At 41.2% G+C, this 24,877-nt stretch overlaps 1 protein-coding gene across 1 annotated transcript in view; it reads right to left on the reverse strand.

The window, feature by feature from the left end:
• The window catches only part of LOC115638384 (patatin-like phospholipase domain-containing protein 2), a 32,962-nt gene extending 9,530 nt beyond the window's left edge, over nucleotides 1–23,432 (reverse strand). Inside the window, exons 1-6 of the mRNA XM_030539977.1 lie at nucleotides 23,204–23,432; nucleotides 14,649–14,881; nucleotides 13,527–13,592; nucleotides 8,757–8,966; nucleotides 7,595–7,655; nucleotides 2,895–3,110 (exon numbers count right to left, since the gene is read on the reverse strand). Coding sequence (XP_030395837.1) covers nucleotides 2,895–3,110; nucleotides 7,595–7,655; nucleotides 8,757–8,966; nucleotides 13,527–13,592; nucleotides 14,649–14,881; nucleotides 23,204–23,390 — 973 coding nt within the window. The 5' untranslated portion in view covers nucleotides 23,391–23,432. The remainder of the gene's footprint in view (nucleotides 1–2,894; nucleotides 3,111–7,594; nucleotides 7,656–8,756; nucleotides 8,967–13,526; nucleotides 13,593–14,648; nucleotides 14,882–23,203) is intronic.
• Nucleotides 23,433–24,877: the final 1,445 nt, after the last annotated feature.

The following is a 24,877-nucleotide window of genomic DNA, read 5'->3' on the forward strand; positions in this document are numbered from 1 at the left end:
GATTGTTCACACCGTCTTATTGTGGTTATTATTAGGGCTGTCACTTAATTGCAGTTAACTCATATGATGAATTCAAAATTATTATTTGCAATTTAAAAAAATTAATAGCGATTAATCAGTTTTAATCACACTGTTAAGCAACAGAATACCAAGTGAAATTTATTAAATATTTTTGGATTTTTTCTACATTTTCAGATATATTGATTACAGTTACAGTACAAATACAAACTGTACAGTGCTCACTTTATATTATTTTTGATTACTAATATTTGCACTCTAAAAATGATAAACAAAAGAAAAGTATTTTTCAATTCACCTCATATAAGTACTATAATGCAATCTCTTTATCGTGAAAGTGCAAATGTAGATTTATTTTTGTTACATAACTGCACTCTAAAACAAAACAACGTACAACTTTAGCGCCTACCAGTCCACTCAGTCCTACTTCTTGTTCAGCAACTCCCAAAGACAAACAAGTTTGTTTGCATTTACAGGAGATAATGCAGCCTGCTTATTATTTACGTCACCTGGAAAGTGAGAACCAGCGTGTTCGCATGGCACTTTTGTAGCCAGCACTACAAGATATTTACATGCCAGATATGCTAAACATTCCTCCGCCTCTTCATGCTTCAGCCACCATTCCAGAGGACATGCTTCCATGCTGATGACGCTCATTAAAAAATAATGTGTTTAATAAATTTGTGACTGAACTCCCTGGAGGAGAAATGTATGTCTCCTGCTGTTTTAACTGCATTCTGCCATATATTTCATGTTATAGCAGTCTCAGATGATGACCCAGCACATGTTGTTTGTTTTAAGAACACTTTCACTGCAGATTTGACAAAATGCAAAGAAGGTATCAATGTGAGATTTCTAAAGCTAGCACTTGATCCAAGATTTAAGAATCTGAAGTGCCTTCCAAAATCTGATAGGAACGAGGTGTGAAGCATGCTTTCAGAAGTCTTAAAAGAGCAACACTTCAATGTGAAAACTACAGAACCTGAACCACCAAAGAAGAAAATCAACCTTCTGCTGGTGGCATCTGACTCATGATGATGAAAATGAACATGCATCAGTCCGCACTGCTTTGGATCACTATTGAGCTGAACCTGTCATCAACACGGACGCATGTCCTCTGGAATGGTCACTAAAGCACGAAGGGAACATATGAATCTTTAGGGCATTTGGCACGTGTCATCAACAGATAGTTAAGGGTTAATGTCTCTTTTACCTGTAAAGGGTTACAAGCAGTGAACCTGGAACACCTGACCAAAGGACCAATCAGGAGACAAGATACTTTCAAATCTCGGTGGAGGGAAGCCTTTGTTTGTGCTTCTTGGGTTTTTTTGTGTGTGTTCTCTCTGGGTTCTGAGAGGGGCCAGACATGTAAGCAGATTCCTCCAATCTTTCTGAAAAAATCTCTTCTGTTCAAATTAGTAAGTACCAGTTAGAAAGGCAGTTTAGTCTTTTTTGTTTGTTTTCTTTATTTGCAAATGTGTATCTGCTGGAAAGATTGTATCTCTGTTGCTGAAACTTGTATTTGTGCTGTGGGGAGGATTTTCTCTAGTGTTTATAAGCTGAAAGACCCTGTAACATTTGTCATCTTGATTTTACAGAGATAGAAAAAAAGTAAAAGTTTTCTTTTATTAAAAGCTTTTCTTTTTAAGAACCTGATCGATTTTTGGCTATCTTGTATAAGACCCAAGGGGAGGGAGTCTGCACTCACCAGGGAATTGGTGGGAGGAAGGAGAGAAGGCGGGAGGAAAAGCCTGATTTCTCTCTGTTTTAAGATTCAAGGAGTTTGAATCACAGTGATCTTCCAGGGTAACCCAGGGAGGGGAAGCCTGGAAGAGGCAACGGTGGGGAAAAGGATTTACTTTCCTTGTGTTAAGATCCAGGGGATCTGGGTCTTGGGGTCCCCTGGGAAGGTTTTGGGGGGACCAGAGTGTACCAGGCACTGCAAGTCCTGGTTGGTGGCAGCACTACAAGATCTAAGCTGGTAATTAAACTTAGGGGGGTTCATGCTGGTACCCCATCTTTTGGACACTAAGGTTCAGAGTGGGGGCTCATACCATGACAGCACGTAAACATCTTGTAATGCTGACTACAACAGTGCCATCAGAACGCTTGTTCTCACTTTCATGTGACATTGTAAACAAGAAGGGGATAGCATTATCTCCTGCAAACGTAAACAAAGTTTCAGCAATTGGCTGAACAAGCAGTAAGACCGATTGGACTAGTCGACTCTAAAGTTTTACATTTTTAATTTTTTTTGTACATAATTCTACATTTGTAAGTTTAACTTTCACGATAAAGAGATTGCACTACAGTACTTGTATTAGGTGAATTGAAAAATACTATTACTTTTGTTTTTTACGTGCAAATATTTGTAAACAAAAATAAAGTGAGCACTGTACACTTTATATTCTGTTATAACTGAAATCAATATTTGAAAATGTAGAAAACAAAAAATAAATGGTATTCTATTATTGTTTCATTGTGCAATTAATTTTTTTAACCACTTGACAGCCCCAGTTATTATAAATATATCCACAAAATTAATCAGTATCCAGTTTATGGCACTACACCTCAGTTATGCTCTACTAAACTACAATTAAGTGACTTGTGAAACTAGTTTCCTTCTTGCCAGTTTCTGAAGCCAAATACAACTTTATTTTTCTTATGTGATCATACCTTATAACTGTATTTAAAGAATTGCTCTGTGTTACTTTAATCAGTTAAAAACTACAGTAGATTTTACATTGTCATTTTATACAAGATAGTTTTGTATTTTCTATCATCAGAAGATATTGTCAAGATGAGAACTAGTTCAAGTCATTTATAAAAACATTATTGGCATTCAAAGTTATTGGAAGATATTCTCAAATCTATACCTTTACGAAGTCTAGGAGGTAGATGCTCAAAAATTCTTTCATTTAATGGCCATGTGTTTAGCTTTAGCTGGTTACTAAGCATTTTTGTCTTCAATATCTCCTCTGTGCCCTTCCTCTGTGGAATAGTTTTCTTGTTTGTAAAGTCAGTGTCCTCTATGAGTTCCTGAGGGTTTTTCTTTAAGGACAAGTCGACATAAACTGAATCGTTAAGAATATCTGGGGAAATAAGAAAGAAAGAACTCACATTTATGACAGCTGTCACCCAAAAGATCCCAGAATCCTTTACAACAGGTGTTCTCAACCTTTTTCTTTCTGAGCCCCACCCCTAACATGCTATAAAGACTCCACGGCCCCCATGTGCCACAAAAAAAAGTTTTTCATGCATATCCAGTAGATGAAAAGCCAGGGCCAGTGTTCGGGGATAGCATGCAGGGCAACTGCCTGAGGCCCCATGCCATGGGGAGCTCCATGAAGCTAAGCTGGTTTCATCCCCATGTGGCAGGGTTCAGGCTTCAACTTCAGTCCTGGGCAATGGGGCTCAGGCTTTGGCTTTCTTCCCTGGGGCCCACTGATTAACGCCAGCCCTGCTCTCTGGTTTATTTTGGCAGACCCCCTGAAACCCGCTCACAGCCCCCCCAGAGGGCCTCAGACCCCTGTTTGGTAACCACTGCTTTACAAACGGGCAACACTTCATCTAACAGAGGTGAAATGCAGGACTTTAAAAGCAGATAGTAAGTATGGGCCTGATCTTGCAAATCCTTACTCACATGAGACCCTTAGACCCTTTGCAGGATCAGTTATCATTTTAGGATAGGAGCTGAAGGAAAAATGAAAGCTGTCAACTGAATCTACATAGGGAAAATATATTAGTCAATCACTGAAGCCATAAGCTGGCAAGGGCACAGGATCACTTTAGGCATGTGGCAATTCTGCAGAAAAGGGGCCTTATTTTTGGAGTTTAATGTACCTATGCAACACACACACACTCTAAATCATTTGCAAGTTTATTTTATGTCCATTTAAATGAGGCATGATGTGGAGCTGTCAAGTATAAATAAGCCTGCAAGCAAGGTGAAACAATGGTACCCAAAATGAGAAAATGCCATTTTTTGCAATCCAGAAACACTGCAACATGATTATGACTACAGTTTTCACTGTTTCAGTTAAATTCAACTCCTTTATGTGGTGTTTACTGGTCAAAACTACCAAATAATGTATTAAAGGGTATTTATTGGTTTTGCCTGGGTAAGTTTCCCCCTACCCCCAGGAATGATGCAGCTGTTTAGCATGTGCAAAAATGGCAAATACAACATTGTGCGGTATATAAACATGAAATGTTTTCACATCGCATATTCTTAACTGTCACAGTACCACAAGTGATCTCTCTTCTCTAAATTTAAGTAAAATTTGCTGACCAGATCAGTCTCACACTGAAAGTTGTGCAGCAGAAGCAATCAATTGTGTGACTACTGTTTGTACTGCATAGTGGGTAAATAATAAATTTATGTGAATTCCTAAAGTAGCATTAGTCTGCCTGGTAGAAGGTTTAATATATAATTGTCTATGCATGCAATATTACCCTTTGAAATATTCTAGAAACTAGCTTTTTAATTCTGTGACGCTTATGCACAGATCAGTGTTCACGTTAGAGGTGACAATACACAGTTTCATATTACGATTATGCAAAAGCTAGTAGAGAAAGAAGTAGGCTAACAAGAAGTAGAGAACACAAAGTCTGCAAACAAGTCCTTGCCTCTGCAGTGCATGGGAACGAAGACCCTATTACAACTCTTACCAACCATTTCAGCAACAATATGACAATTCCATTTGACCTGAATCACATCAACAGATGATCATCAACGTATTTACTGGACTGCATGTAACATCAGTTGTGCAAGAGTCTCTACCAAAAATAGCAGATCTTGGTGAAGAACAAATGGAGAAATCTGTAAGAAGTGCACTTGATTCCAATGGGACACATAGCTTCCTCAGTCCAGTCAAGAAATCCGACATCAAAATATTTGCTGACATGGCCAAGACCACCAAATTTAAGTCAAGCAAGGTAGGAACAATCAGTACAGAAACTGTTTTCTACAGAGCCCTTTCTTTAGCAAGATGCAGAGATGATATCTCAACGGCAAAGTGTTCTTAGGTCACCCACTAGGACCTGTGCCTATGTCCCTCTTCTGTGCTGATGGAACAATGAGAAAGACAGACAACGCTAGACTAGGGCATCAACTTGAAGCTCAAGCTGAAATAATCCATGAATTAAGAGCATGCAAAAAAGAAACCAGAGTATACATCAGCTCCATATCATATCTCATTTTAAAGTAGACATAAGCTTTCAAATGATGTATGATGTGCACGTGTGTAGAGGGGATACATTAAGTCAACAAAATCAGTGGTGTCTGCTGTGCACCTATTTCCGTCTACGCTTGCAAAATGTGCCTAAGTTTTTTAAATGATCCGGCACTTTTATATCTTATCTGAAGGTCAATGCCACTGCACACTATATTTTGGGACATTAGCTCAAGGAACTAGTGCCACCTGTTGGATACACCTTGAAGGTGTTGTAGACACAAGTATTGACTGAGACCAACTGTTTATCCTGAGAAACTGATGGGAGTTCAACATAAGGTGCATACAGATGCATACTTTCCATATCTTACTGCCAAAACCTCTAGCAAAGTTCTTTCTGAAAATAGTGCTAGCTATTGAGTGCAAAATTAAGTATCCAAAAATGTTCTTCAAGTTCTCAATTTCTAAAAGAGCAGCAAAAGTAAGCCACTGTTCATGCAGTATTTCTATCTGCATACAAGAGCAGCAAAACTTAATTAGGTGACAGTATAATGCATATTGCACTTACAGGTATTGCTGGAAAACCAAAAGCAACAGTATATAATGTAGATTTGTGCAAATTCTCGCCTGAAGTTGAAACTAAACATATAGAAACATGTTTACTAAAAGGTATTCAATTTTGATAACATTCAGTAATTTCAAATATAGGCAGACTTTCAGGAAGAAGAGAATGATTGAGGAATGATTTTTTTGGTGGGGGGGGGGCTCGTTATTGTGATAATTCATGGGAAGACTTCTGGTTCCATATATACTTATTGTTATTTTTATCAATTGTTAATGGTATCAGACCATTGTTAACCAACCTTTTTTTGTTTGTTTCTTAAAGATCCAATTAACTTACTTCAAAAACACCAAGTTCAAATTCCATGAAGAATTTTCTGCTTGTGAATTGTTACATACAACAAAGCAGTTACAGTAAAGGAATTAATGTACTTGGCTACCCCTATACTACACAGCTGTATTGGTGCAAGTTACCATAGTGCAATGCATCTATAAGAGGCATCCTGTTTCACATTTCTTCTATTTTTGCATGTGTGCAGAAGCATTATGGGAATACATAAATACAGTTGCTGTACTAGCACTTGATATATACATCAACAGTGCACCAACTGAGACTGACATGCCGGTAGATGATGTGGTGGTGATTTGCAACTGCTCAGAGCAAGTGTAAGCCAAGTGGTAGCATGACCAACTATGTACTGTTGGGACCTACTGTGTTTGTGGATGCATGGTATGTCACAAGGAAGCAATGATGTCCAAACAGTGGCTGGCACATCTGTTTTGCTAGTCCAGACAAGGCCTTACATAAGGAAGGGAGACAATCATTTGCCACTACAGAAGACTAAGAGCAATAGTGTGAATTAATAAGTTCTCATCAGACATATTACAGAAACGATGCTATCAAAGCTCATCGCAGACCAGGACTCTTCATTCACCACTTATCTTGTAACTCTCCTACCAGAATCTAGATTTTCCATCTTTCTATGAACACAGAATGTCAGATTTTGAACGTGTTGCTTGTATCAACATATCTTAACGCTCAACCTCTACATTTAGAAATATATTAATTATACAAACTTCAGAAGCTTATTGACTTTGTATTAAGATACCAGTACCACTCAAAATCTTAAATTTTCTAATCTCATTTTCAAGTATCTTATTTCTGTTCAACCATAACCCCCAGTATTTTATCTAGCACCCAGAAAACTTCCAGGTTACATTTCTCAGAGACAGACTAATATTTAAGTCCCAACAAACAGGTTTAAGAATGCTACAGTCTATATGCTTTCTTATTCCGTGAACAGGACTATAGGCTCTATTTCTCTGACTTTGCAGACAGATCTGAACTTCAGTGGGAAATTATAAGACAATCAGTCTCTTGGTTATGCAAGCCTCCCAATTTCATGCTCTCATATTTCTCTACAGTACACCCATTCCTTTGCTCCACTTCTACAAATATTTGTTTATTTGAATAGTCATTTACATCTGTGCAAAGTGAGTATAACAGTCTATCACTCTTAACTGGTGTCATTTTACACCCCCACTTTGTACAGGCATGAAAGACAGTAGAGAACCAGACTGTAAGAAATCAGACTGAAGGTAGGACCTCACACAACAGCACGAGGACACCAATTTCACCAACTTAATAAAATTGCTCAAGTAAATTATTACTATTAAAAGATTATTGCCTACTGAATGGCTGAATTAAACTTGTTATCTTTTCATGATGACATTCACTTTGTCTCAAAGGAGCTTTGTTTTAACTTGCCCTCCCTCCCCCGCAAAAAAGATAAGTTGAGAGTCACATTAAGTATTGATAATGACAAACAAATTTAACGTACCATTTTCTTTCAAAAATCTAAGTGCATCTGAATATCCTTGTTCACAGATCTCTCCTAGTACCTGCAAACACAGGGTACAGCACATCAGCCATTAGAAGGAAGATTCAAAGTGAAAAACACCAGTTTACAGAGTGAATGGCTGCTTTATTCACTTACCCTAGTCATATGAGCAAGACAATTCCCATGACCTTAAGATTGTCATGTACCAAAGCATCAAACTAAGATATTAAGCTTGTCAAAACGTCTTTTCTTACTATCTCCTTAAGTAGCTTTTTTTGAACACAGATAAAGAGATCACCCCCCTCAACTCTCTCCCCTTGCCACTTCTGAAAATTAAAGAGAGCCAATTATGCAATTCTTCTCCTAGGGAGGCTGAATTTCATGATTAATTCCAAACTTGGATCTCCCCAATAACCGGTGTTACCAGCTGAACCATCAGGCCACCCAGTATTGCACATTTTCAAAGTCCCAGACAAACAAAAACACACAGAATGTTTAAAACTCATGTAAGCAGAAAAGTTTAAGAACAAAGTATAGATAAACTCATTGCCTACAAGAAGGTTCGCTTGCAACTAGCCAGAAAGAAAACAAATTGATTTTAAAGCATCCAAAGTTCTTAGGTATTTGATTATTAAAACACCATTATCTTTTTCCTATAGTATTGTACCTCCCATCCCCAGACACCTTCAGCAGTCCATTCAGAAAGAGGACAAGTTCTGTGGTGGTCAGTAACCACTTTTGAGCTGTACTGGCTGCGTCGTGCACATATAAGATTTTTGAAGACCTTCAGCTTTAATTGTACCAGCTTTAATTGTACCAGCCTGGGCTCGTTGGTGGCTGGACATGAACAAGCTATAACCTTGCACACTCTACTTTACATGTGTACACTACTACTTATACAGAGTAATTTGCAGTGCTAGAAATGTAAACACAGGAACCCAAGAGAAAAATATTTTATTTTAGTCTTGAAAAGCAAAACAAACATAACAAGAAGTATTCATGAAAGTAATGAAACAAAAGAAGCAACACCAGATGTCATCAGAAAAGCTTATTTGGCTAGATGTTAAACTAAGATCTTTGCTGCCCAAATTGCTTCTGCAACAATTTTGGCCTTTAAATGCAAAACATTCTATTATGAACCATGTAAGAGGACATGTATTACCTTGGGTTCTGGTGGAAAGAGTGCTTGCGTTAGACGGTTAAGGTTCCCTAAGCTGAACTGAATGCTGGTATTAGTAACATTCATTTCATGGAAGTTTGCAGAGTTCCCCTTTGGGCAGATATCACACTCCCCAGAGAAAGGAGAAATTGTGATGGTATTCTTAGATTCATACTGAGGTAAGTTGTCACTGATTCCACCATCAACATAACGCTGTAAAGAATAATAAAAAAGGGAGAGTTTAATGCCAGACAAACAATTTCTATAAAACCAAACTCCTGTATTAATTAAATAGCACCTAAGATTTTAAAATAGAAATTAAAATAAGTAGTTCATCTCTGCATAGGCACAGAGGCCAATTTGTTTGATTTTGTATAAAAATATGTTTCCTTATTGCAGTTTTAAAGCCAACATATTTCCTAATTCTCTGAAAAACTAGAACGCTCAATAAATGTGCTTGAAGTTTTGTAATAGAAAATAAATTGCTTCACTCTTTGGGTCATAATTCTGCTCTGCACAGAGCAGGCAAGGTTGGAGCTGCCTCCGCTTCACCAGAACGGGACACAATCCCAGAATTACCCACGGCGCTCTCCCACAAAGGAAAAATACAACATGAAATCAACTCTTTAAAAGACGTTCTAAGTATTGGAAGCTAAAGTTGAGTTTCTTGACAATAAAGTAACTGCTTTAATAACTATAAAAGATGTTAGACTTTCAGAAGAAACTATTTCAGATTATTATAAAAAAGCTCCACAAGCAACTAGAAAGGAAAAAAATGCAAGTAAACCTTAACACTCTTGAAACCTTTAAAAAATGATACTATCTTAAGATCTAGTCATTTTCAAAATGTGAGTTTAGAAGTGGTTTCAGGTTCTACACCTCATTCCACCCAGTCCAACAGCCAATTTTGGCATTTAGACAAATCACCGTCTTGCCCCTCTAACTTAGCCTCATTCCACATATGTAATGTTTTCTAATCTTAGAGTTTAATATTACTGACAAAGGATGAAACACATTCAAGCTAATATTGCTGTAAAAACCTTAACTTCACATTTCCTGGTGTACATTTCTAGAAAACATAACTAATGTTGTTGCAGATTAGTGAATATAGTTTTGTAATATTAAACAAAAATTCAGAGATTTTTTTAAGAGATGATGTTTATTGGTTTGGAATGTCAGGTGTACATGATGCTGCTAAATTCTTCTGAGCCAGACTACAAAGTCTATGGACTTCACAGATCTGGCAACCTGCTGTGTTTAAACTCCACAAGAATTAAGTTTGAAAGCTCTACCAAGACCATCCAACTCCAAGGTTAAAATATTCAAGGCAAATGGCTACAAATTTCACCACCAAGCCTTCTCAAAAGACTTCTATGCACGAACTCCTAAAATATATAATTTTCGAATCTCTATAATATCCCATATTTGATAGGATGTTACCAGAAAAATCCAGCTTTTCAAGATGTGAAAAGTCTCTCCACATCTATCCAGAATTCTCACATCTGAAAGAGGTCTTGCTTGATTACCAATCACCGTCCCACAAGAGAGCACCTTCATAAAGTTTCAAGCAAAGAGGAATTTCAGTATGGTGGCTGTGTGTTAAATGAGGCTTATAATAGCAACAGTCTTACAGCCTCAGGCCCCACACTAGAAAACACTTAGGTATGTGCATAAGTGGTTGAAGAATTGGGGCCTTAATTATAAAATCTCTGACTCTATAAATTAGCAAGCTAAATCTCCTCTTCATGGCAGAAAGAGAGCTCCTATTTCTCTTCTCCGTGTATGGAATGGGAAAGAATTTCCAAAACATTTGGAGTCCTCAAGAAAGTTTCCACCTTGACACAGACACATTTAATTTTTCACTTCCATTTCCCTGCAAACAAGAATTTAAGAGCCTGTTATAGAATCCTTATTGGGCAGGATAGGTCAAAAGAAGGCAGTCACCCTTTTATACAAGAAGGATATTCAGAGAATCAACACTTGTATGTTTTTGTAGTTTGAACTAAGCCCTTTTAGATAACATTATTGTCCAACCAAGGAGAACTGAATAGCCAGATTAGCCTGGATCCACCTAAACCTTGGATCCAGTCCAATGTCCTATTTCATAACACTTTACTCCAGCTTAAAGAGGAAGGGATATAGAAAAGCTTTAGAAACATGCATAAGGCAGCGAACATTGTTGCTCTCTGACGTTACTTAAATATAAAGGGGAAGTAATGTTTTAATGGTTGTTATTTTCAGCAAGTCCCAAGGAACAATGTTTGTAAGGCAACATATTTCAAGGCCATTCTTAGAAATGAGAGATATCCCAATAAAGACTGTCTGAACCAAATGTTGCAATGAACCATTATTTGGCATGCCTTCAGTTTTCTTTAAACACTTTACTCTCTTCCTTCTTCCCTGTTTTTACTAAAAAAGGCTGATGAAAGCAAAACAACTAAGTTGATGCAACATTATGGTTTAACACAAAAAAAAGTTAAGGTAGTAAGATTAACTTCCCCACAATGCACATGCATCTCTGACTTGTTTGTGTTAAATCATAATGTTGCAATAACCTGATTGGCTTTTAACTTTCCTCTTTTTTACTAAAAATGAGGGGAGTGGAGGGACAGCAGAGAGTAGGTGTTGCATGTGTGTTGCAAGAAAACCTGAGCCATTCCAAGCAATGGCTCCTTGCAATGATTTGGTGTAGACAGTCATTAATGGGAGATTTCAAAATTCAAAGGATGGCTTTGAAATATGTTGCTTTAAGAAATAGGCCTTTTAACCATTACTCTTTGGGCTGCGCTGAAAGAAGAGATTATCACTTCACTTTTAAAACAATCTCCCCATACTGAAGTTAAATTGAAAACTCAAACTAAGTTATATCCTGTTTAAAAATGCAACTTTAAATTTGCACTAAATAGCTTATTTGCATTTATGTCACTGCGTATTAAGTGGATCTGTTGTGAAACATATAGAAGTGCAATGTGGTCTATTACCAGGATACTTATTTCCTGACAAGCGTTTAAGAGACCAGCCCTGCACTCTTAGGCCATGTCTACATCTAAAATTTTGCAGCGCTGGTTGTTACAGCTGTATTAGTACAGCTGTATAGGGCCAGCGCTGCAGAGTGGCCACACTTACAGCAACCAGCGCTGCAAGTGGTGTTAGATGTGGCCACACTGCAGCGCTGTTGGGCGGCTTCAAGGGGGGTTCCGGGACCGAGAGAGCAAACCGGGAAAGGAAACCAGCTTCGCCGCGGTTTGCTCTCTCGGTCCCGGAGCCAGCCAGCAAACCGCAGGGAAGGAGACCTGCTTGCTCGGGGTTCCGGGACCGAGAGAGCAAACCGGGAACGCCGCGGTTTGCTCTCTCGGTCCCGGAGCCAGCCAGCAAACCGCGGGGAAGGAGACCTGCTTGCTCGGGGTTCCGGGACCGAGAGAGCAAACCGGGAACGCCGCGGTTTGCTCTGTCGGTCCCGGAGCCAGCCAGCAAACCGCGGGGAAGGAGACCTGCTTGCTCGGGGTTCCGGGACCGAGAGAGCAAACCGGGAACGCCGCGGTTTGCTCTGTCGGTCCCGGAGCCAGCCAGCAAACCGCGGGGAAGGAGACCTGCTTGCTCGGGGTTCCGGGACCGAGAGAGCAAACCGGGAAAGGAAACCAGCTTCGCCGCGGTTTGCTCTCTCGGTCCCGGAACCCCGAGCAAGCAGGTCTCCTTCCCCGCGGTTTGCTGGCTGGCTCCGGGACCGAGAGAGCAAACCGCGGCGTTCCCGGTTTGCTCTCTCGGTCCCGGAACCCCGAGCAAGCAGGTCTCCTTCCCCGCGGTTTGCTGGCTGGCTCCGGGACCGAGAGAGCAAACCGCGGCGTTCCCGGTTTGCTCTCTCGGTCCCGGAACCCCGAGCAAGCAGGTCTCCTTCCCCGCGGTTTGCTGGCTGGCTCCGGGACCGAGAGAGCAAACCGCGGCGTTCCCGGTTTGCTCTCTCGGTCCCGGAACCCCGAGCAAGCAGGTCTCCTTCCCCGCGGTTTGCTGGCTGGCTCCGGGACCGAGAGAGCAAACCGCGGCGTTCCCGGTTTGCTCTCTCGGTCCCGGAACCCCGAGCAAGCAGGTCTCCTTCCCCGCGGTTTGCTGGCTGGCTCCGGGACCGAGAGAGCAAACCGGGAAAGGAAACCAGCTTGATTACCAGAGGCTTCCTCCTTCCACGGAGGTCAAGAAAAGCGCTGGTGAGTGTCTACATTGCATTACCAGCGCTGGATCACCAGCGCTGGATCCTCTACACCCGAGACAAAACGGGAGTACGGCCAGCGCTGCAAACAGGGAGTTGCAGCGCTGGTGATGCCCTGCAGATGTGGACACTCTCAAAGTTGCAGCGCTGTAACTCCCTCACCAGCGCTGCAACTTTCTGATGTAGACAAGCCCTCACTCACTTGGATGGTCTCGCTGGCTGTGCCTACACTACACATTTTTCTTAAGCTTTCCTACAGTTGCTAAGTGCTCATTTAAATAAACCAGCCTTTTACCAAGCGTGTCACTTAACTCTATTTAGATGGAAATTTAAGGGGAAAAAACTGCTGTAAACAAGGCCATTATCTTCCCATTTGTATCTTCTTACATATGTAATGTTACTTTATTAAAAATGAGTACTTTACTCAGAGTCCATGGTATTGAAGCTATACTTTTTATAGCTTTAACTTTTGCATAGAGTAACCAAAAATATGTTCATATATTATCTTTCAAAATTTCCTACATGGTTATCAAGCTAAATTTAGCACTTAGCAGGAAACAATGCAGACTTACCACACCTCTGAATGATGGTGGAATTAGGCCACAATAAATAGGGACAAACGAGCTACAAATTAAAGCCTATGAAGAAATGAGATTACATAGGTAAATTAAACAGCAATTTCTCTAGTACTGAAAACTATTGTATAATGATGATACACTCATGTCTCGAATAATATTAAAGTTTATGATAATATTAAAGGGACAGAAATCTATTTGAAATAAAGTTGACAAACTTACTTTTTGAATTAGTTTAAATATCCTTGGTGCCCCTTCCCACTCTCCAGAGTACCTATGTCAATTTGTAGTTTTACAATCAATCATTTTCCCTTTTTTAAAAAAGGTCTCTCTCCTATTGTTCTGTGAAAATTCCACACCACCAGAGGAAATGACTGATTATACAGAGGAAGTGTTGTCAAATGCATAAAGTAAACTAACAAAAGAAAATAATTGAAAATAATTCTTTTCTCTCTCTAATTTAACAATAGGAGGTGAAGTTTCCAGACAGAAGTGTTTCTTTCTTTTTTTTTTTTCAAGTGTTCCTCTAAGTAAAACGAATGTAGGTCTCTTAATAAATATTGAAGTACAAGGGTTTTATCTAAAGGTGTCTTTACAAACCAGAAGCCAAAAAAATTAACCATTCCATCTGCAAAGAGATACTCTGAGTATAATAGGTATAGTATACAAACCCAAAAGACTACAGTCATTGCATGCTTGCTCTTCCACTATGGATGAGATAAAGAGCTCAAAACACTCAGCAGTAGTATTCTTAGTTAGTTCTCAGTCATTTTTCTCATCAAATAATTGCCTTTCAGCTTTTACAAATAAAACACTTTGCAACTTAATTGGATATGCAGAATTTTCAAGCAAATGTTCATTCTACAATAGTAATCTTCCATAATAGAACATGTATGCCATCATTTTTTACATTTAGTTTCCTCAATAAACATTGCCTCAAGAACAAACATCATGACAAATCTGAGGTGATCATTCCATTACTGAGGGGGTTATTCCATGATTATTCAAGGATTAAGAAAAATGAAATTCCAAGGATCAATCTACACTTGGACTTAAAACTTAGAATGCTAAATTGTGGCAACTTTTAAAGTTGTCATAATGGTGATCAGTAACACATACCTGAACAATTTCTTCTTTAGAGTTAAAATTGGATACCAACACATTTTTGCCATCGGACACTCTGGTCAGTGAAATACACAGCTTGCCTGCTGACAACTGGTGAGTATTTTCTGGAAGGTTTTTGAACAGTCCATCTCTTATTATCTTAATCACATTAAAAGAAGGATGAAGTGGACCAAGACTTCGCTTTCTGGCTTCTTTGGCTAACCCCAGAACATCTGCACAAGCTTCAGCTGAAAAACAGAATATGTTTCCTTTGAGACTGGAGGCAATTTGTACAGAGGATAAAAGTACACCTCTACTCCGATATAATGCTGTCCTCAGGAGCCAAAAAAAAATCTTACAGCGTTATAGGAGAAACCATGTTATATCGAACTTGCTTTGATCAACCGGAGTGCGCCGCCTCACCCTCCTGGAGCACTGCTTTACCGCGTTATATCCGAATTTGTGTTATATTGGGTCAAGTTATATTGGGGTAGAGGTATATTAAGATTATTTTCCCAGTGACACGGTCTCAAGATTCTAGATTTTCTCATGCCTGTTCAGAGCACTAAAACAAAAACTTTGTATAAAGTACAGTGATATTACTATTTATGACTCATCTAGTTTAAGTCAGAAAGTTCAATGAATAGAAGATTGTTGGGGGTGGAACAGATCTGGACAAGGAGAAGTCTGGAGATAAATGTGAGAAGGGAGGGACAGGCAGTAGAAACAGAAGTGAAACTGAGCAGCATATTCCAGAAGTTTTGAGGTCTTTGAGTGTAGCCTTCATTGATTTGAGATCTACCATACCATTCTCTCACTAGAAGGGAAAAACCTGTAATGGCAGCAGGCCGTAAAAGAGACCAGTTTGGTTCCATCTATCTCAGAGTTGTGAAGAATATATATTAAGGTTATAACAACCAACAAGAATGCACTCTTATGTAGAAATGCATGATTAAATCGAGTCCTCCTAATCAAATCCACCCTGCCTAACCCACAACAGAAATGGCAGAACATAAATCTTCAGACTTTCAGTCTTGTACTCAAGGGCAGATGTACTTTACCACACACAAACGCTTATGTTGAGTATTAGGAAAAGTGGAACTTGACATAATTGTTTAAAGTGACAAGCTATAAGATTCACATTGCGCCACGATGATCAGAAGCAATTAGTGATTTTAAGCAACTCAATTTGTGTGTATCAATATCAGATCTCTTAGTTTTCCTGAAGTCTGATTTACTAAAATTGAGTCTTTTGCACTTTTTGAAAATCTAGCCCATTTAAGATATCATTCGGGATTCAAAATCATTACTCACTTCTGAAAATCTTGTCCTACGTGTAGAGTGACCCAAATTAATTACCAGTTTGCCAGTAATATTATTCTTAGTATTACTGAAACATTGTAGTCTGTTGTACAAAAAACAAACCCACAACACACACAAAAAATACATGTCAAAAGAGTTCCACTTTCAGCGAGAGAAACAACATCTGAAAAACAAATACTTCTTTGCAAACTAAAAGTTTCTAAACAGACATATAAACTTGGATTTCTGCTCTTACTGGAATATTCTAAATCCAAAGCATCATTCAATTTTTTGTTTAAATTCTCACACTTCTGAAATATTTTGCAAACATCTTTGGTCTGGGTTTCCTTTCTCACCTTGCCCCTGTAGAGCAGAAATCTGAGCAGGTCAATAGCCTGCAGTAACCTTGTCTCTAGTGTCAAGTAATCAGTCATACCACAAGTCACCTGAGGCTCAACTCATCCTTTTTGTCCAATCTCTGGGCTGAAAACCAACAATTTATTAGGGCTGCTAGTCATCAATTTCAGATTGACATTTGCCCTTCTCCCTGGCTTCACTTCCATAAAGGAAGTTAAACAACCCATCAGAATGCAATTTAACCTAGAAATTTAAATCAATAAAAGTTTACTCAACTTATATACCAGACGTTCACATTACTTAAACATAATATAAGTAGTAAACATTGGGAAACCTATAAATAAATATTTTGCCATGAAGGGAGAAACTAGATAGGAAGGTTCCCAAATGGTGGGCATAAAAAGGACTAATGAGGTAAATCCCCACTTAGTGAAATGCATCTATGTGGTACTACTGATATACAATTGTGCACGTACTTACTTGGAGCACCTCCCTGTACTAAATGTGTGAAATTAAGTATTGCCCATGAACTGTACAATTTTTAAAGACCCTTATTTTCTCTTTTCAAAAAGACTGATGATATCTCAATATTACACCATTTCTCTTACAAGGACAAGGACACACAATGCAAAATAAAATAAGAAGAATCACAGAGAAATATAGTTTTCCTCCTGCTTCTAAAAAGTAAGAGACACCTGAATATATGGGCTTATAAGAAAAGTGTCTCCTCAGCTTAATGACTAGTAATTATTAATTGTTCTAAGAGGGACTAAAAATCTGTCACCTACTCATGATGAGTAACATTTCTAGTTGTAGAACATACTTTTCAAACAGAATAACCAAAAGCATTTGTATACAAGAACTAATATTCAGTAAATGATTATAGCATATACCATGTTAAAGCTAATGGATTCTGAAATTGGCATTCTGTTTCACAGGGGAAGACAGAACTTTGACACGGGGTAAAAAAAATGTACAAATTTCTTTTTTATATAAAACTACACCCAACAGCCTTTTCTAAAGTCAGCCCATTTTCCTAGACTGCTTTAAGCAGGATGGATTGAGTTAAATTAAACAATTTAAATCACAATTATTCAAGTCAATTTTAATCTTGTTTTGCATTTGTACTTTTAGTTATTGTCCTAAAGAAAGGATGATTCTCATTGGTTGGTAACCATTAAAATGCTGCTTTGCAACTAAATATAGCCTTTACACTAAATTTAGTGCTTCTTTTTGCTATCCAGGAGATCATATGTTATTTACTTAAATAATTATATAGCTTAACTTACATTTATTCAATTCTTAATTTTTACATATATTTTATGATGTTAGAAAATGGCAACTGATGCCTTTCTTATACACTAGAAGATTTTTTTTATTTTTTTTCCTCCCACTTGTTGTTTGTGTCAAGCTATATTTGGATAGAAATTTGAAGTCAATTAAAAATGAACAAAACCAGCATTTACATTTTTTTAACTAGTTAAAACTATCTTAAATGTGCTGGATACATAAATGGTATAAAAAGTTTATCAAAGTATGTTTTGCATATAAAACTAAATTTATTAATTAGTTAATTGGATTGATTGTTTCTAGTCCCCTTCAAGATTTTTAGGAGTAACAGATCTCATTATTTCAGACCTAGCTTTTATACACCGACCACAAGAGGAAAACAAGCATTCCTGCTTTTCAACTCCATTTGGTTCTCAACTTTGAATGAGCTAGTCACTGAACTGAAGTTGTTGAATAAAATGAAATGAAGAAACTAGTCTCTCTGCAACTGCAGAACAAGCTACTGATCTCCAAAAGCTGATTTAGCACTTCATTCAACAAGCCCTTGTTCCATGCACTTAGATTGCGACTTCCATCAGTGCAGTGCCCAGACTTTCTTAAAAATTTCAGCAAACATGTATTGCTTAATATTTTTTATTTAAAGTAAATGATTTAATAGATTATATTAAGGTCTTAACATAGGCTGTAATTTCAAATTTAACTTTAAATAGGTTTGTTCTTAAAAACAAATCTGTATTTAATTTAAATTGAAAAAATTCATTTATTCTTTATTTTTTTCAGAAAATTATTGATTGTTATCCACTCTGGCTTTAAGTATATGTTCAACCTAGAACTGGACATATACACCTTTACCCCGATATAACATGACCCGCTATAACACAAATTGGGATGTAACACAGTAAAGCAGTGCTCCAGGAAGGTGCGGGGGGGGGAGGGGTAGGGCTGTGCGCTCTGGTCGATCAAAGCAAGTTCAATATAGCGCAGTTTCACCTATAACACAGTAAAATTTTTTGGCTCCCGAGGACAGCATTATATCGAGGTAGAGGTGTACTAAACAAAAACACAACAAACAAAAAAAAGTATTTCTAATTACATGCTCCTAACGCTATTTGAGCACTGAGAGCTGACTAAGGCAGAAAAGCACATTAAAGCTAGCCTAAGCTCTGATCTTAACTCTCTAAACCCTATCCCAAGATTGGAGAAGCTTTAGAGAAAGCACGTTAAAGCTAACTGAAACCCTTAGATAGAGTCAGTCAAAGAGAATTATAGAAAAAGTGAGTGTCACCTTTCTGCTTTGGTTGACGAGTGGGTAGGAGGAAGGTGGAGGGAAAAGAACTAGAGTTTCAGCTACCTCTTTCTCTTCCTACAGTATTCAGTTTTTCTATGTTTTTACTATTATTTTGGGTTAAGGAGTAAAAGACTTTGGCCCAGATATGTTCTCCCTGAAGTCGCTAGGAAAGTCTTGTCATTGAAGCCAATGACAACTATAGGATTAAGCCACAAAGAGAAACAAGAGTGTAACTTTTAGGGTATGTCTACACTACAGGATTATTCCGATTTTACATAAACCAGTTTTGTAAAACAGATTGTATAAAGTCGAGTGCACGCGGCCACACTAAGCACATTAATTCGGTGGTGTGCGTCCATGTACCAAGGCTAGCATCGATTTCTGGAGCGTTGCACTGTGGGTAGCTATCTCGTAGCTATCCCATAGTTCCCGCAATCTCCTCCACCCATTGGAATTCTGGGTTGAGATTCCAATGCATGATGGTGCAAAAACAGTGTCGTGGGTGATTCTGGGTAAATGTCATCACTCAATCCTTCCTCCGTGAAAGCAATGGCAGACAATCATTTCACGCCTTTTCCCCTGGATTGCCCTGGCAGATGCCATAGCATGGCAACCATGGAGCCTATTTTGCCTTTTGTCACTGTCACCATATGTGTACTGGATTCTGCTGACAGTGGCAGTACTGCAGTGCTACACAGCAGCATTTATTTGCCTTTGCAAGGTAGCAGAGATGGTTACCATCCCTATTGCACCATCTGCCATTGTAAATTGGCAATGAGATGACGGTTATCAATCATTTTGTACTGTTTGCAATTGGAAATTGGCGATGACGGTTATCAATCATTTTGTACCGTCTGCTGCTGTCATGGGTGCTCCTAGCTGGCCTCGCTGACGTCGGCCGGGGGGCGCATGGACAAAAATGGGAATGACTCCCTGGGTCATTCCCTTCTTTATGTTTTGTCTAAAAATAGAGTCAGTCCTGCCTAGAATATGGGGCAAGTCTACTAGAGAGCCAAGACAGCACAGTCACTCCGGATCAGAGCCCCAGAGATCCCATAGAAATGATGAGCTGCATGCCATTCTAGAGGGTGCACCTGCAACAACCCCACCCGTTGCTTCCCTCCTCCCCCAACCCTCCTGGGCTACCATGGCAGTGTCCCCCCATTTGTGCGATGAAGTATAAAGAATGCAGGAATAAGAAACACTGACTTTTAGCAAGATAAAATGAGGGGGAGGCAGCCTCCAGCTGCTATGATAGTCCAGACAGGACATTAAAAGGTGCCGGGGAGAGGAGTGGCAGCCTCTCGCTGCTATGATAGTCCAGGGAGTACAGAATCTTTTCTTTAGACACGAAGGGGGTGGGGGGGGGCTGATGGAGCTCAGACTCCAGCTGCTATGATAAGGATGGTTACCAAGCATTTTGTACCATCTGCCAGGAATGACAGGGAGTCATTCCCATTTTTACTGAGGCGCCCCCGGCCGACCTCACCGAGGCCAGCCAGGAGCACTCATGGGCTTGATGATGACGGTTTTCCACCATTTTGTACTGTCTGCCATCAGGAAAGGAAGGGAGGGGATGCTGCTGTTCATTGCTGCAGCACTGCGTCTACCAGCAGCATGCAGTAGACATACGGTGACATTGAAAAACGGCAAGAAACAATTTTTTTCCCTTTTCTTCACCAGGGGGGTGTAAATTGACGAGATATACCCTGAACCACCCCCAACAATGTTTTTGGTCCTACAGGCATTGGGAGCTCAGCCAAGAATGCAAATGATTTTCAGAGACTGTGGGGACTGTGGGATAGCTGGAGTCCCTCAGTCCCGCCTCCCTCCCTCCATGAGTGTCCATTTGATTATTTGGCTTTTCCGTTACGCTTGTCACACAGCACTGTGCTGTGGACTCTGTATCATAGCCTGGAGATTTTTTTCAAATGCTTTGTCATTTCATCTTCTGTAACGGAGCTCTGATAGAACAGATTTGTCTCCCCATACAGCGATCAGATCCAGTATCTCCTGTACGGTCCCATGCTGGAGCTCTTTTTGGATTTGGGACTGCATGGCTACCCGTGCTGATCAGAGCTCCACGCTGGGCAAACAGGAAATGAAATTCAAAAGTTCGTGGGGCTTTTCCTGTCTACCTGGCCAGTGCATCCGAGTTCAGATTGCTTTCCAGAGCGGTCACAATGATGCAGTGTGGGATACCACCCGGAGGCCAATATCGTCGATTTGCAGCCACACTAACTCTAATCCGACATGGCAATACCGATTTCAGCGCTACTCCTCTTGTCAGGGAGGAGTACAGAAATCAGTTTAAAGAGCCCTTTATATCGATATAAAGGGCCTCATTGTGTGGACGGGTGCAGGGTTAAATCGGTTTAACGCTGCTAAATTCAGTTTAAACGCTTAGTGTAGACCAGGCCTTAGAAAGGAAACATGCATGAAAGTCACTCACACACACCCCTTTTTTTGGTACCAGCCACTGTAGTATTTAGGTTCTACTCACAGCACATCTTATTGTGTCACAATATATTTAGCAATTGAAAATACTAATTGCAGAATGTTGTATATATAGAGTAGCTGATGAGCACATTCCCTGAGGCTTTGAGGTTCTGACAAATATTCTACTTTTTCAGCTGACTTTTTCCTCTCTGCACCATATACGGACTTAAATCTTTCAAATTTCTCTAACCTCTAAAAAGAAAAAGAATATTAGAGACACTAAATCCTTGAAGGTCTCCATTCATTAAAGGAGAGTCCTCTCCTTTAGGATTAATTTTAAAGCAGCTTTTAGAAGTTTCTCCCATGGAGATAGATAGATAGATAGATAGATAGATAGATAGATAGATATCTGTGTGTGTGTGTGTGTGTATTATATTCACACACACACATATTTAGAAGGTAAAAGAACAGGACTACTTGTGGCCCCTTAGAGGACTAACAAATTTATTTCAGCATGAGCTTACTTCTTCGGATGCACGGAAGCTCATGCTGAAATAAATTGATAGTCCTAAGGTGCCAGAAGTACTCCTGTTCTTTTTGCGGATACAGACTAACACAGCTGCTACTCTGATATTTAGAAGGTAACTACATGGGAAATTTTACCAGCATAATTATACTGATATAACTATACATCTAGTTATACTAGTATGACTCAACATATAGATGCTTTTATTCTGGAATAAGAGTCTCTTTCCCAAGTTTAGTTATCTTACACTGCTTCCAAAGTGACAAACTGTAAAAATGCCACTCTTACTCCAGAACAAGTGCTATCCCACAAAGGTGTAATTTCTAACATCATAAATAAAACAATTTGAAAAAAGCAAAAATGTCTGAAAACTTTAAAACTGAATGGTGACAGAACACAAACCTCAGTGATGATTGAACAAAACAAAACTCTCAACCATGGCTGTAGCTATTTCCATCGCTTCACACTGACTCCATCACCCTGAAGCTGAAATGTGTGTAATTTGGGGGTTATTGTGCATGGGTGGCATTAAACTAGGAAATCTGCCTAGATTTGTGAAGACTGTGAATAAGGGATGTGTGCTACAGTGAGGGTGTGTAGGTGTTTGTGGTTACTGTATCTTGTATTATTGATCCGTTTCTGGAGCATTATGCTGGGAGATTTGTGTTTATTTGTACCGGTGGCAGTTTGACCAAGTAATATATCATCTCCGCCGTCTCCCGCATACACCCTGTGAAATTTTTGGATGCAAGTGCTGTGGAGTAAAGGTGGTGATTGGCTGATTTGCCTCGGACTCCCAGCATAGCATAGATACAAGCTCTGCTGTGGCTGCCGGGGGTGTCATCCGTAATTGAGAATGGTAGAGAAAACCAATAACAGAGCAGGAACCTCAGCAAAGACTGAGCCTGGCGATAGTCTGAACAAGAACAGCTGCAGCTCGCGTGGCTGTTTCCATCCCTTCCAGCTGACGCTACAGACAACTCAGAGCAACACTCCCGGAGTCTTGATCTACAGAGAATGATGCCGGGCGTTTTCCCGGCGCAGACAGGTCCTTACACAGGTCCTAGATCTAGTCCGGACAGGCCACGTTTTCGGAAACAATTTGCTGACCAGCAGAATTGGGCACAAGAGTTTCCATCCCCCCCGCGCGCTTTTGACACGATATGGTGGGTCTGTCAGTGACACAGACTCTGCTCAGACCTTCCCGGGGAGTTCCCCCCCTCCCAGGCTACAGAAACCCCCTCATCCCCCAGGACCACGGACCCCCTCCCCCGCCGTGTCCCGGAGCAGAGCACCGCCTCCATCCCCAGACCCAGCGTCCGCCGCCCGCTCCCCATCCCGGGCCGGTGAGGGGCGGGGGTGACGCACCCAGAGAGCCGCCTCCAACCAGTACGGCGCCGGTGAGGGCCCCGGCCGAGGCGCCGAAGATCCTGCGGGCGTCGCGGATGAGGTGCGGGGCGCGCTCCTGCAGGCAGGTGGCCGCCCCGATGTGATAGACGCCCAGGAAGCCGCAGCCGGCGAAGGAGACGCTCCAGCCGCGCTCGCGGTCGAACATCCCTGCGCGCGAGGAAGGGCGGCCGGGGGGTCGGGGGGTTGGAGCGCGACTCGAACAGCGGCCGGTCACAATGAGACGCCGCTTCCGTAGCCGCGCGGCGGCGGCTGACGCGACAGAAGCGGTGGAGCCGGCAGCGCTCGCCGGCCGGTTACTTAAAGGGCCCTGGAGACAGCCGCGGGGAGCGGCCGGGATGGCACCAGGCGCCCCAGCCAATCAGCGGGGATCTGCAACTCGAAGCTCCCCGCCCGCCGCCTCCAGAGGTAACAGCAAGGCCCTGAGCCCGCCCTCGCTGTCCTGCGCTGCCCCCGCCGGGCTCTGGGGCGGGGCGAGGTTACTGCAGCGCAGTGAGCGTGTGCGCGCTCCGCTCCCGTTCCGACGCGTTTGCCCCGCGCAGGCGTCTGTCCTGGCGCGTTACGCTGGCTCCCTCCTCCGCTGCCTGCTCCTGTTGGTGCCGGGGCTCCCCCAGTCTGTGCGCCCTGCCCCCGCTGCTCTGCAGCCACCCGCCAGTCAACGCCCCTCCCCCCACACCTAGCGTCACCAGACAGCAAATGTGGAAAAGGGGGGACGGGGACGGGGACTAGGCACCTATATAAGAGAAAGACCTAAAAATTAGGAGTGTCCCTATAAAATTGGGACATCTGATCACCCTATAAAATTGAGACACCGAACTGTTGCCAGCAGTAACTGCCTGAGGCCAAGCAACAGCGGGGTCCGTCGCCTGGTGTGCCGCGCCAATAAACACGCCAGGGTGAAGAAGCAAACCAAGTTTATCTGAGATCTCAAAGCGGTGCAGGGAGATTGACTCAGATCAAGCACACCTAAAACAAGCAGTCTGTTCCTTTATATCCATGAGAACTTTTCTCACTGACTAGCAATCCCCCGTTTCCCCTCCCTCCTCCTCCTTCCTCCCCCTGTAGCAATTATGTAAGGGCAGGTGCATTAGTAATCTTGGCCGCGGCAGCTCGTTAGTAGTTTCCTTCTGCAAGTTATCTTGTCCTTCTGCTAAAGTTGCACAGGCCTCATTATTTCTGCTTTAGACCATTAGAACTGTTGCAACTGATAACAGCTGTTACACCTGGCCTTTTAGGTTGATTAAAGTTCAAACCATGGAGGGACTCTTGTCTGCTGAGGCCTAAAACCAGAAGGCTCCATACCCTTGTGGCCTTCCACCCTCCCGAGTTACGTAGGGTTATGCTTAGTGACACCAACAACACCTCAAAAGACCATTGGTTCTCTTCCACCTCCAGCTACCCCTGCACCTGTTCCCCACCTCCAAGCCCCTCACTCTAGGGCAGGCCTGCACAACATGCGGCCCGCAGAGGCTCACTCTGGGGCCTTGCGGTGGGGATTCAGAGGGCTCTGAGCTGCCCACAGCAGCAGGGAGCTCAGAGCTCTTTAAATCTCAGCTGCAGCCAGGATTCATAGGGCTCTGGGCTGCCCACAGAGATTCGCGGCTGCAGCTGAGATTTAAAGGGCTCAGGGCTCCC

This window comes from Gopherus evgoodei, chromosome 1 (assembly GCF_007399415.2).
Source record: "Gopherus evgoodei ecotype Sinaloan lineage chromosome 1, rGopEvg1_v1.p, whole genome shotgun sequence".
Classification (NCBI taxonomy): Eukaryota; Metazoa; Chordata; order Testudines; family Testudinidae; genus Gopherus; species Gopherus evgoodei.